At 34.6% G+C, this 12487-nt stretch overlaps 1 protein-coding gene across 1 annotated transcript; it reads right to left on the reverse strand.

The window, feature by feature from the left end:
• Window positions 1-2767: 2767 nt before the first annotated feature.
• On the reverse strand, window positions 2768-12171 carry LOC113502701 (sodium channel protein Nach-like). The gene is made up of 7 exons (XM_026884353.1): window positions 11353-12171; window positions 11106-11251; window positions 7641-7791; window positions 7183-7278; window positions 6146-6419; window positions 5362-5418; window positions 2768-2904 (listed from the first exon to the last, which is right to left on the reverse strand). Exons 1-7 carry the CDS (start codon window positions 11401-11403, stop codon window positions 2777-2779), a joined length of 903 nt encoding a protein of 300 aa, XP_026740154.1. The 5' UTR covers window positions 11404-12171; the 3' UTR covers window positions 2768-2776.
• Window positions 12172-12487: the final 316 nt, after the last annotated feature.

Below are 12487 nucleotides of genomic sequence, written 5' to 3' on the forward strand. Positions count from 1 at the left end.
GAACTGTACTCACTCTATAGGAACAACTAAGGACATTGGACATTGACATTTATAACGTAATCCCGTTCCATTAGATCAGTTAGTAGTCATAAAAGTAATATTTTTCTTATTGAGGCCACTAACACTTCTCGACTTTGATGGTGTCGAACAGCGTAAAATTATTTAGGTGTGTAAATTGAAAAACAATCCTCGTGAAATTCGAAATATATTATATGATTATATTCGTTGTAAATAGTAGATCTTCAAGCGTCCGAATAACAAACCGGCCGCAGTTTGAGTATAATTGTATTAGATGAACATTATTAAAGCAACATTGAGTTAAAATAATTCCATAAAATATGCTCGGAATATTAATAAACAAATGTTAACAGCCATTTTAAGATGCAAACCATACTTCGTTCACACGCAGACTTAATTAAAACGATTCAACAAAAACATGATTAAATTCAGATGAAACATTGTCTGTTATTAAGCATACAACGTTATTTGTTCGAGATAGGACTGAAAGTGATATTAAAAGGAACAAAGTTCAATGTTTTTGGGATCAATTTACATTTCGGATTCTCCTTGTAATCAGATGTCGGAAGTATAATTCTCGAAGTGCGGATTAGAGAGTTTGTTGGTGAACAAAGTGTTGCCGACGAAATGAAATGTATTAATGCGAAAGAATATTGAAGTGGTAAGTAGCTTAAAATTGGGAAATTACGTTTTATTATGATTTGAGTAAATGTTGCAAGTATTTAACGAAAAAGTAGAGCGAAGCCCTTTAAGTTTGTCTAAATGAAATGAATAAAACTTACAAGACTTATACAACGTATCCATTTTTTTATTTAGCCCACTGTGTCCCACTTCTGGCCAAAAGTCTCCTCCAAAACCTTGGACGATTCTCTATTCTGACCGTCATGGAACCAGCCCGCGCGGTAAGCGTTAAGATCGTCTCGCCACCGCTTCCTAGGCCTCCCACCACCATTGTAATGTTTTATTACTATTAAACATTTTCTACGCAAAAGACACTCACTTAACTCAAATTATTCGATAGACAATTACAAACTGTAATTGAATTGAACTAAATATTCAATTACAATTCAATAATTTATTCATTTACTGTGAAACACAAACCTCATCACATCATTATAATGAAAATACAAGAGCTAGTATAAATAACTCGTCCAGTGGCACGATTCTCGGTAAAACCACGTCGTTATTAGCTTCTATTGGCCTTTGCCATTTAGTTTTTCCAATGTAATCGTAATTTGTAAAATGCCTGAAGCTTAATACGTAACTACGAGTGAAAAGATTTTTTTTCGAAGCAAGAGGCAGCTGATTTTTATTGACTTGATGTAACACTAGGCCTCTTTTTTATTTGTAATAAAGTAAGAAAGTAATTTAAACTATTTTATTGAGAAAATATTCATTGATTTTTGGACGTAACAGCGCTGTATCTAAAACTCTGTATTGAAAGCCTTGTGTTCAATGATAAGATATTATAAGAACACTCCGGAAATCATTTCTTCAAACGAAACCAATTTCAACTCAGTCAAACTGGTTCAGTTTTTTTTTTAAATTCGTTAGCTTTTTTTGCTGGGACAAAAAATAAGCAAATATCAGCATATTACATGTTACAGCGATAAACGACAGGCAAAAGAGAACGCATCAGTTCTGCCATAATTTTATTGATGGAAATCATTTAATAACTAATTGTTCATCGTAATAATGCGGTTGTTATGACAGATTCAATTTGAAACTACAAAGCGGTGTCGGTGTGTGTTACCTTTCATGTACGGTTTGTCAATTTATAGGTTTGTGAGAGGCAATGTAGAGCTATTTTCAACTGAATTTAGAAAAAGTGGATGGGAAGCTGGTTTTTAATTCGCCTATATTTTTTGTTTTGTCAAGACTTCCATATGAATTAACCGATTTATTTTTTGCATTGAACGTAAAATAGCTGTCATTTGGCCCAATAAAATATCATCTTCATAATTTTTATCAAGCTTAGCTCAGTAGCTTTATATATAAAGTCGGTTGTATGTTTTTGTTGTTATATTTATTTATTTTAAATAACAGTTGTTGTATTGTATTGTTTAATAAACTTATTATAAATACGAATAAAAATTAAAAATAAATACGAGTAAAGTTCTAGTAAACTAAACAAATATGATAGACTTCGTAAACACGATTTTTGTTGCAAACGCTCAATAATAAATCGGAATTTTAGAGAGAAGAAAAAAAGACTACGCATCCCAGTATATCACAGACTCGTCCCTTCACAACTGTCATGTAATTAGCTACGTAACCGTAGCGCTACGCGGCGTCGTAGCAAATACAATGTAGCAATTTGTATTTTAACGTCCATTTTTATTTATTTTTAAACTGTGTTTGAAAGAAATAGCTTAAGGTGTTAGAGCGTTTATACTCATTGATAAAAGACGTTTTCGTTTTTTTTTTATGAAAAAAAATCCAAAAGGTAAAGTAAAAAAAAGGTAATGGTTTTACATAATAATACCATATACCATACCACATACATACCATCCCAGGCAATCTTCTAGACATAGGCCTCTCACTGTATAGTGAGGGTTCGAACATCGATCACTATGTTAGCTCGCTGTGGGTCGGCGATATCAAATTCCAATATTTGAAATCTAAGTTTTCTCAAGTATGTGTGTCTTAGAATTATTTAGACGGTACATAAAGCTTTGAAAAATTCTTGAAGCAGGATTTCTACATAAAATCGCAGGCTACTACGACTTTCGTATATGGTATTACATAGTTATATGACTTACGTAACTTCCTCTGGGTAGTTTATTGGTAGAAAAGGAGTCAAATCGCTGGTGACGCTATATTTCTTATCCCAGCACTCCATGAAACAGACTGGGTCGCATTTCATCTTGTCGTTTGACTGGTGAACTGCAATAATCAAATAAAATAATTAAATCAGAGAAGCCAAATAAAAAACTTATTGTTTTTTTTACGTAACAAATTGAGAGTTCAATTTGTTCGAATTCGATCAGAAGAATGTTACGTTAACGCAAATAAAATCAAGCATTAATTGGAAATTGGAGTCTAAATAAAAGGATAATCAAGTTAGATTTCGAACGGTATTTTTATCAAAACAACCGATCCGGTTAAATTAATATTCAAGGCCAATATTCGGGCCTAACTTATGTCATCGGTAAACAAACGAAGCCGTTGACATCGTTTCCATTTATGGAATAATTTAACATTGTCACTGGAACTAATTGGATTTCTGAGTATGAGACAACAGGGATGTCGACTGGGTATAAAAAGAAAAAATCTCATTAGTCCCTCAGTTAGATAATCGAAAAGTATGAGACACGTATTTTTTCCTTTTTCAGAAAAACTAGAATTGACAAAGATTAACTGCTTTAAAGTTTAGGAGCTTAGGATGGGGTAAATTTACACTCAATCTTGACGTCACGCGTAAGTTTCATTCACTGTAATTTGGTCAATTTATGTTTGCGGGACAAATTAAAAAATACGTATTCATTATTATACAAAAAAATACACTGGAAAAAAAAATGTCATCATCATCCTATTGAAGCTCCACGGAATAAAATTTCGAAAGAGGCTGTGGGAAGAGAGAGATTTAATTCTACATTATTATATCCAGTATGTTTTAATGTTTGGTAATTTTATTTTTAATAACGGCAACGAATTTTTTTTTGTTACTTAAAACTTGGATAATTTATTGGTCCAGTAAAAAAATACCTGGTTTACTATCAACTGAGAAAAGTGTACGACTGGAAACTTTCAAGGTACTTCTGTCTTCGATTCATGGAACAAGAACAACGAATAAAGCACCCGACTATGTATGTATACTACTCATTTATAGAACCCTTCAACGCAAAAAGTAAGTTTGTTTTTCAACTCTGCTAAGGCACGTCGCAAACCAAACCACCGACTGTTTTTCCAAAATTTTACAGAATACCTAATAATAGTTTTTTTAGGCAGGAATCTAAGCGTTCTTACACTAATCTTAAATTCTAGATCCTAGATTTTGCAAGAACAATGAGGTTCTTGACGTGATTTGCTGCGTTACGTCAACAAGAATCATTACCAGCAAAGCAATGCGCGTACATACCGAATGGAGCAAATAATAAGGGATCTATAACGCCGCTGCTGTACAATATTTAGTGAAAACATATGCCACTTTGAAGAATTTACGACGAAACTACGCATACCATAATCAAATTGCTACCCTCATTGTATATTTTCCTGGTGTGTGAGTTGCCTTATTTTGTAAGAGACAATACATAACAGTAATTGCCTATTATTTTGAAAAATACTCTTGAGATTTCTAAGCCCTTTTTATATTAAATATCTTAAGTATCAAAGGCGTCTACAATAAATTTCTTTAACTAATTAAAACTACCTGAAGAAAATTTTGGTTAATTTAGTTCGAAACTAATTTAAATGCCAATCTATCACTGAGGGTTTTACAAAAGATCTGCGTTTATTCAATTTCAAGCGCATCAAAATAACTTCAATTAAAATTAATTATTTCAAAAAGTTTTGTGATTTACTGTTTCGTCTACGTGTATTTTCAACCAATAAACTTAGCAAACTGTACAACTAATTGATAAAATGTAATATGAATGAGTATACTAAACCTGTTTCACTCGGGAAGATAGCAATATTCTAAGCTATAAACTAATTTCCTGTAGATGCACGTCGAAGGCTACAAACAAACTATTAATAAGTTTTAATAGTTCCTGTGAGAAACTGAACCGTTAAAAGCTGTATAGTTTAGGAGATTGCCATCTCTTTTGACTATCAAATTATTATTAAATGATTCACGAGTATTTATCGGGATTACCATAAGTTGACACGACGGGGTCGCAAATTATTGTTGTCCAAAAGTTGCAAAATTTGGAAAAGCAATATTTTTTTCTTATTTGATTTTGAAACCGATATCGAATTTTTTTATTAAACTTAACAAGGAAATAGATGAAACCCTGGATATTCGTACTTTTTGCACTTATAACCGACATAATAAAGAAAACAAGAGAAGGGCATGCAAAACATAATGCCATACGAAGTATGAATAGATTTTGGTCAACAATTTTAGGCTTCAATATAACTCTCTTTGTTACATTTCAGAATAGATTTCAACCATCAATCAACTCGGCATGTCGCGGTTAACTGGTGGACATAGGCCTTTCCCGAATTTGTACCAAAATAGACATGCCGTGTTATCATTAGGAGGAATCTTAATAATTCTATAGAGGACCTTCTACGAACTATACCTAATAAGATTTTATAATAATTATGAATAATAATGTGGTAAATGAAAATTGCCTAGATAGTTAATGTTAGTATAAGATGCATATTTTATTTGCTTACCTGTGACGTTATTCAAACAATTTAAATCTTGTAATTCACAGATGCGCGTCGTTTTCTCTGAAACAAAATATTCAAATATCGTTCAATTTGTTTGGATATTATCGGCGTTAAAAGTATCGAGTTGCCAATTATTTTGAAATGCTTGTAATATTGTTGTTTTAAACTTTAAAGCAATGTAAATCAAACGGCGAATGTAATAACAATACTGTTTAATACGCAACCGATAATTAATTAATTGGTCACCAAATTGGTATTTGTTTATAATCAACTAAATAAATATTTACAGCAAAACTGTTTAACGTGCATTTTTGACCTTATTTCTAGGACAACCATTGAAGTAAACTTTAGGTTGAAAATTAGACTACAGTCTATTCGAACAACAAGTAATCAAAATTTGTGCATTAATTTATTTGGAGAAATACATTGACTATATTTATAGTTTTAATTTTTAATATTTTTGTTTGAATACATCCGATAAAGGAAGATAGACTACAAATCTTTGTAATTAACCGATTTGTCCGATCTTCATCCTGTAATAAATCTAAATACCTACTCACATTAAGATTTATTTTAAATCTATTATTTAAATTACTTATACGATTTTAATTATTCGTTTTTAAATGTAAAAAAATACTAACTTTTGTCAGTTTTTGTAGTTGTAAATTACATTGTCACTGGGTTAGCTAAAATTGAATTACAAAAATCAAACCAAAACGAAAAACAATCAAACACACAAACAAGAAAGTGAGTGTATAATATCGTAGGAAAATCAATGTGCACGAACCTCTCGGATACTTATAGGGGACACAACTGCACTTTTCCAAGTAATTCTTCATCTTGCACTCGGTGCGGCATGTTTCGTAGCTGTATCGGTCCGTGTGAGCTAGCGACGCCTCGTCGTGGAACCTGCACTCCCGCTTCTCAGGGTCCACGGCCCTGATGCTGGAGTCACTCTGGAAGACCAGAGGCTCCACCTTGATATCCACTGACTCACCCAAGGTTATGTACCGGTACAGAACTGTTGTTTCTGGGTAGTCATTTGGGTCGCTCAGTATTACCTACAATTTCAAGATTCATGTACAATTTGACAATGAAAAGAGCTTATGAACATGCTTATCTTGATATGATATTAAAATGAGTTTTACATTTAAAAATAAAAAGCTCCTCAAATTATGTAATCTGAATTTTCTATTAAAGGTAATTAATAAAAAATAGTTAATTAATTCACTAGTGTACCCTGTAATTTTTTACCTTTTAATCAAAGTATTCAAATGGTATCACGCCTCCTTTGATACTGTTTATAGCAATAAAGCCTTTTCCAGATCCGATTTAATTAAATTACTTTACACGATTAAACCTTAATTAGGTTCCGAGATAGGGGTTTAGGCTGGCAACAAAGACTTGTTAACTGATCGGACGGAAAATATTTAATGAAATGTTTCAAACAATTACATATTATGTATCATCAGTGTTTAAATTTTACTAAATTTCTATTACAATGACCTTTATTTGTCGTATAATCAGCGAAAGTTAACGTGTGACTTTTAATAAATTTTAATATCCTACTAATACTGTAGACGCGAAAGTTTGTCCCTCTTTCACGCAAATACTACTGAACGGGTTTAGATGAAACTGGGTTCACAGGTAGTTCATAATATAGTGTTAATCTCGATATTGCTGAATTGGGAGCGGGAGACAGCTAGTAATTCAAATACAAAATATAAATTGTATTTATTTTGACAAACATGAAACATGTTTAAAGAAAACCGTTTTAATAGGATCTGGTGAAACTTTTGTTTTCTCTTTTTGAAGTTTATTTACCTTGACGCCATAATAAGGTATAGTTGACCAGTTCGGGTAGTCTTCGGGCTCCACGTTCAAAACAACGCTGAGACCTGATCGTCTGAAAATAAGCACCTATCAAATAAGGGTTTCGCACAAATAGGCTTAAGAAAAACACAGGGTTTTCTAAGGTGAGGAAAGTCTAACAATGCAATGCCTATTTATAAAGCAAGATTTTTCTTTCCATAAAAACAAGATGGAACTATTTCTGCACAGATACAGTGCCAAGTCACACGGTAGGATAAAAAAAAAATATCAGAAAGAATTTACGTCTATTAAAATGAGTTTTTAAAATCGTCAAATTTCATTAAGTTTAGCAACGTGTTAAAATGTGATAGAGAAATACTGTCCTTATGAAACGGGAACGGATACCCATCCCGGCCCTTTGATATCTATTTTTAGGTAAAGTCAAGAACTAAATCGGAGACCGTCTATACCGAAAAACATGTCATTTGAAACTCTTTTAAATAAATTAGGTACCTGCCGGACTCCGAAGTGGTGATACTGTTAGGATATCGAATCGCCTCAGTTCCGTCGTCGCTGTGATCGTCGTAGTACTCGAAATCCTCATCGGGTGGCAACAGCGGCCTCAAAGATTAAATCAAGAAAGAAAGCTTTTAGTTACAGGGGTTCGGAAAAACCTTTTGCCGCTTCAGATACGAGGGCATTTGTACATTAGACTAAAACGACTTCAAGGTATATTAAGTAGCATATATATTGGAAAGGGTTGATCTTATGTTTGGGAAGGGGGACCGGGAGTTTGGCTATTTTTTGGTCGGATTCAGTATTGATAGACTAAATTACTGTGCATTATATTTAACTATTTGCCTTTGTGTCTAGCACATGTAATGTGTGATAAATAATAGGTATTCTTTGTATCTATTCAGTATAAGGCGGATATTTTGTCAAACATCCGCAATAGGTTTTATAAAATTAGTCCTATTTCCGGACAGTGGTCTTATAGATGTTTTTTTTTACTCCCGCACTAAGGAGTTTAATTCTTGTATCGCGGGGATTTCAAAAACATTCAAATCACACCTAGATTCGGGACTGGCGTTCGTGGATCATACAAATCAGATTAGACCTCTATGCTCCAGTTTTTACGAATCCTGGTCTATTTACAAAACAATATAACCTTGTAATCAGAAGCAAGGTCAGATAGATTTGTCGATTACGTAATTTCTTCCTGTTACTAATTTGATTATGATTAACTTAACGAGTTTATTGATGATGGCAATAATTGTAATGGATTCAAAGAAATATGGTACAGTGGCTAACATAATGTGTACCCGTACTACCCGTAGGTATTTGATTTGGATATCAAATTGTTTTTTTATTAAATGATGTAACGGTTTACTCACGCTTATTTATCGGGGTAGCCCGACTAGTTTTAGACCCAGCCGGAGTCCTCAATCATGAGCAGACGCGGACGTCAGCGGCCGCGCATCTCGCTGCGTAGCGCCGCGATCGCGCCGTGAGCGGCGGTGGGGCCGGCGACGCCGGTGGCACGTCTGGGTGGTCTGCTGTCGTGTCTGGGGGTCTGCTGTCGTCATTGGCATCGTCCGTGCTCCCGTACTGGCTGAGTCAGTGCATACTATGCTGACCGCGTCGCTCACCAGGCTTGGCTTCGTATGACATAACGCAGCATTCAGTGCTGGTTTCCACGCTGGTGGCAGTGTCCATCCACGATCTCTATTGAAATTCGGGTGACGGCTGATTTCTATAGCCTCCCGTACTTTTCCCGGCACGAAGTATTTCTCCTTCGCTAGTGCGGAGGCTCTGTCGAAACGTATGTAGTGTGCCGTCCCCGGATTACACACATGTTCGCCACTGCCGACTTGTCGGTGTCCATGTTCTTCATGCTGCGTATGTGTTCGCCAAGTCTGGTTGCTACATTACGCTCGGTTTCCCCAATGTAGCTCAGGCCGCAGACGTCAGTTTGACTCGCGATCCCGCCGCGTCTGCTCATGATTAAGGACTCCGGTTGGGTCCGAAACTAGTCGGGCTACCCCGATAAATACGCGTGAGTAAACCGTTACATCATTTAATAATGAATCAGTCTCACGATAGTTATTATAAAAAAAAAAAATGTTTTTTTGCCGAAATCCTTTCAAAACTTCTATATACATATATCCTGGGCTAATAACATGGAACCAGCCAGAATGATAAGCGTTAAGATCGTCCCGCCACAATTTGTGTGGGCACGAATATTATTTTTATGAAATATGTAGATAAAAACCCCATTTTATATAACCTTAAGTGCCCGATTACAGGCTTTCTATTGCATAATAATTTTTTGAAAGTGGTACTGCCATTATAGAAAAAATATTATAAAATAAATAATGTATATACGGAAAAACATAACTGAACACATAGCAAATTGGACTCCGTAATCCACATAAGGGATTATAGTAAAGAAAAGATATACTTTTGTATGTGAATATACATTAATACGAGTATTCTCGTTTCTTTGGCCTAATGAAAAGGAAATAGAACATAATACCTGCTAATATTGTTGTTATTGCTCGTAAAATTGATTCGTTATTATCCCAGCGGGATAAACGCGCCGCAATCTATTTGGCAAAATATGTTACCAGCGATAGTCGTGACCAGAGGATTATCCACCGTTAAACAGAAAATATTATCCGAGGAGCTCGTGTAAGCTATAACCGCATAAGTGATTCGATCACAGGTTAAGCTATGCTTGACGCGGTTGGTCCGTAGATAGGTGACCACCTTTGTCATAGCGAGTTCCTCCTTGTTGCGGAAGGCACCTTAAATTGTGGGTCCCGGCTGTTATTTCTACATCTTTGATAGTCGTTACAGGTAGTCAGAAGCTTGAAAAGACTGACAGCCAGTCTAACCGAGGGGTGTCGTGTTGCCCAGGTAACTGGGTTGAGGAGGTCAGTCGCTACTTGTACAACACTGGTACTCAGCTGAAACTGGTTAGACTGGTAGCCGACCCCAACATAGTTGGGAAAAGGCTAGGCCGATGAAACAGGAAATATTATCCATCAGTCACGTCCAAATATGCTTTTAAGTCTGGACTTAACAAAACCGGTATATTCTTCCGAAATTATGAATTACCTTAGTAAAACATTCATAATTGTATATGCTCATCGCGATTCCTATTTGACCTTAGTTAGCGTACATGATGCTATGATAATGTTAAAGGCGAAACAAAGGAATGAATTCATATGATACTACTGTTTTACTTTTCATCCAATTGTCTTCACCAGCAGAACCAGGTACTAAGCCTGTCTTTGTTAATTACCTCAGACTACAGAGAATATGAGTAGGGCCCTTTGTAACCTAATCCACTGGTTAGCTCAGATAATACTTAATTACAAAAGTTTTTAACTTGGTCAAGGAGTGCTTAGCTCCCGTTCATACTTAGTTATAAGTAAGGTTTAGAAAAATGTAGTTTGTTCCTCCAAGGTTGCAAGGAAAGTGAATTGAAAGGTGGAAAAACGAATGTTATGAAAAAATCTGAGATATAATTGTCAGGAAAAACATTAGAAAATGTATTTAATTTGATAGATTAATATTTTATAATCCATAAAATATTAATTCGTATATTGAAACCTAAGCTGCTTCAAACTTAAGTCGAATAGAGATTAAAAATAGCTTCAAGTTGTTAATTACAGAGAGGTTATAAAAAGTATTTAACCTCAGGTCGGACTTGAACCTTAACAGTCGACGCTTTAACTAGATTTCAATTTATCAATTTTCGTTACACCGTCAACGGTAACAAAACATCTCAACAATTCAACTTTTTAGCTATTAATGAGATACAGTATGATCACAAACCGTCGGTCAATCAGCAATGCCTCATGAAAGGGAAAAACCGTCTTAAAGTTAAATTAAGTTTCAATGTGTGGTGTTAAGTAAACATTACATACAGTTCACTGGCGTCGTTTAAAGCAGCATAGTTGAAAGTACAGCAGTGTCCCTCATAAGTCTTGATAAGAACGAACATTCCTTCACAGTTCCTTGGCTTTCTATTAAACGCACAGAAAACCAGTAAGTCCTCGCATTTCTGGTGGATCTAAAATATGCCATAAACTCAAGAGACATAGAGACAGAAATGTCGAATTAATTAAAAGTGGTTAGAGTGTTAACTTCAGATAATTATATAAGTTTACTTACTTCTTCCATAATAGTATCCATGGTAAAGAAATGGTGTTTCATAATGTCCATGATATCGCTAAAGTTCCCCACGTCTTTGCTTCTCCTCTCGAAGTTCTTAAGGAACGGGAGCGCAGCGAAGAAGTTTTCTATTTCTTCATCCGTCTTATTGTAATGCTTTCTGAAATGTTTACATCAACTACTTTTTTATGTTATTTAAGATGGCAATATTTTCAGTACTGTTCAATGTGAATTTTATATATCCTACTTCCTGCTTTTATTGCAAACGCGAAAGTTTGGATGTATGGATGGATGTATGATGATGATGATGTATTGATGATGTTTGGAAGGATTTATGGAAGTTTGAGCCTCTTTCACGCAAAAACCAGTGAGAGAAATATTTAGACGAAACATGGTAGAGAAATAGTTTATAGCCAGGATTAAGACATAAATTTTATCCCGATTTCATGTTCAAGTGGGCCCGCGGGCTGCAGCTATAATTATCACGTGGTAACGTGTGTCTATGTCAATTTAAGTTATAATCCGAGAATACGAATACTACACGTCTCGTATTTCTCAGAACTACGAACTAATTTGATCATAAAATAAACAAGTTACTTCTTTACTTTAAAGGAAGCTCAATTAGTTAACCAGCAGCCAATTTAACGCCTTCAGATTCATCAAAATTTCAATTTTTAGTCAATAAACGGACATCGATCATTAATCAGTGGATACAATTTCAATACATTGGTTTTCAATTAAGCAACAATTCACAATTACTCTAAGATTTTACCACATTTCTATTCGAATAGTTTTCGTAAATACAGGTACTTGGCTGACGGAAATCGAGTATTTCGTAACAAAAACTTCGACCTTCAAAATATTATTAGAGTAGCTTCTGGAATGAGTCAGACGAAGCCTTAACGAAATGGGTTTGAGATGAATAGAGGACAGTTTGTGTATCGGAACGACATAATTTTGTATACTCAATAGAAAAATATATAGTTCAATTTGGCTTGTAGGGAGTATTTAGATGAAGGTCCTGCTATAAATACACATATTGAGTAGTACTTTCTGAGTGGGAATTTGATATGTTTAATATTTATTTATGGTAAAATAGTTAATTAACTTATGAATAGTGTAGTGTTTTAAATAT

The sequence above is a fragment of the Trichoplusia ni genome, chromosome 17 (genome assembly GCF_003590095.1).
Source record: "Trichoplusia ni isolate ovarian cell line Hi5 chromosome 17, tn1, whole genome shotgun sequence".
In the NCBI taxonomy this organism is placed as follows: Eukaryota; Metazoa; Arthropoda; class Insecta; order Lepidoptera; family Noctuidae; genus Trichoplusia; species Trichoplusia ni.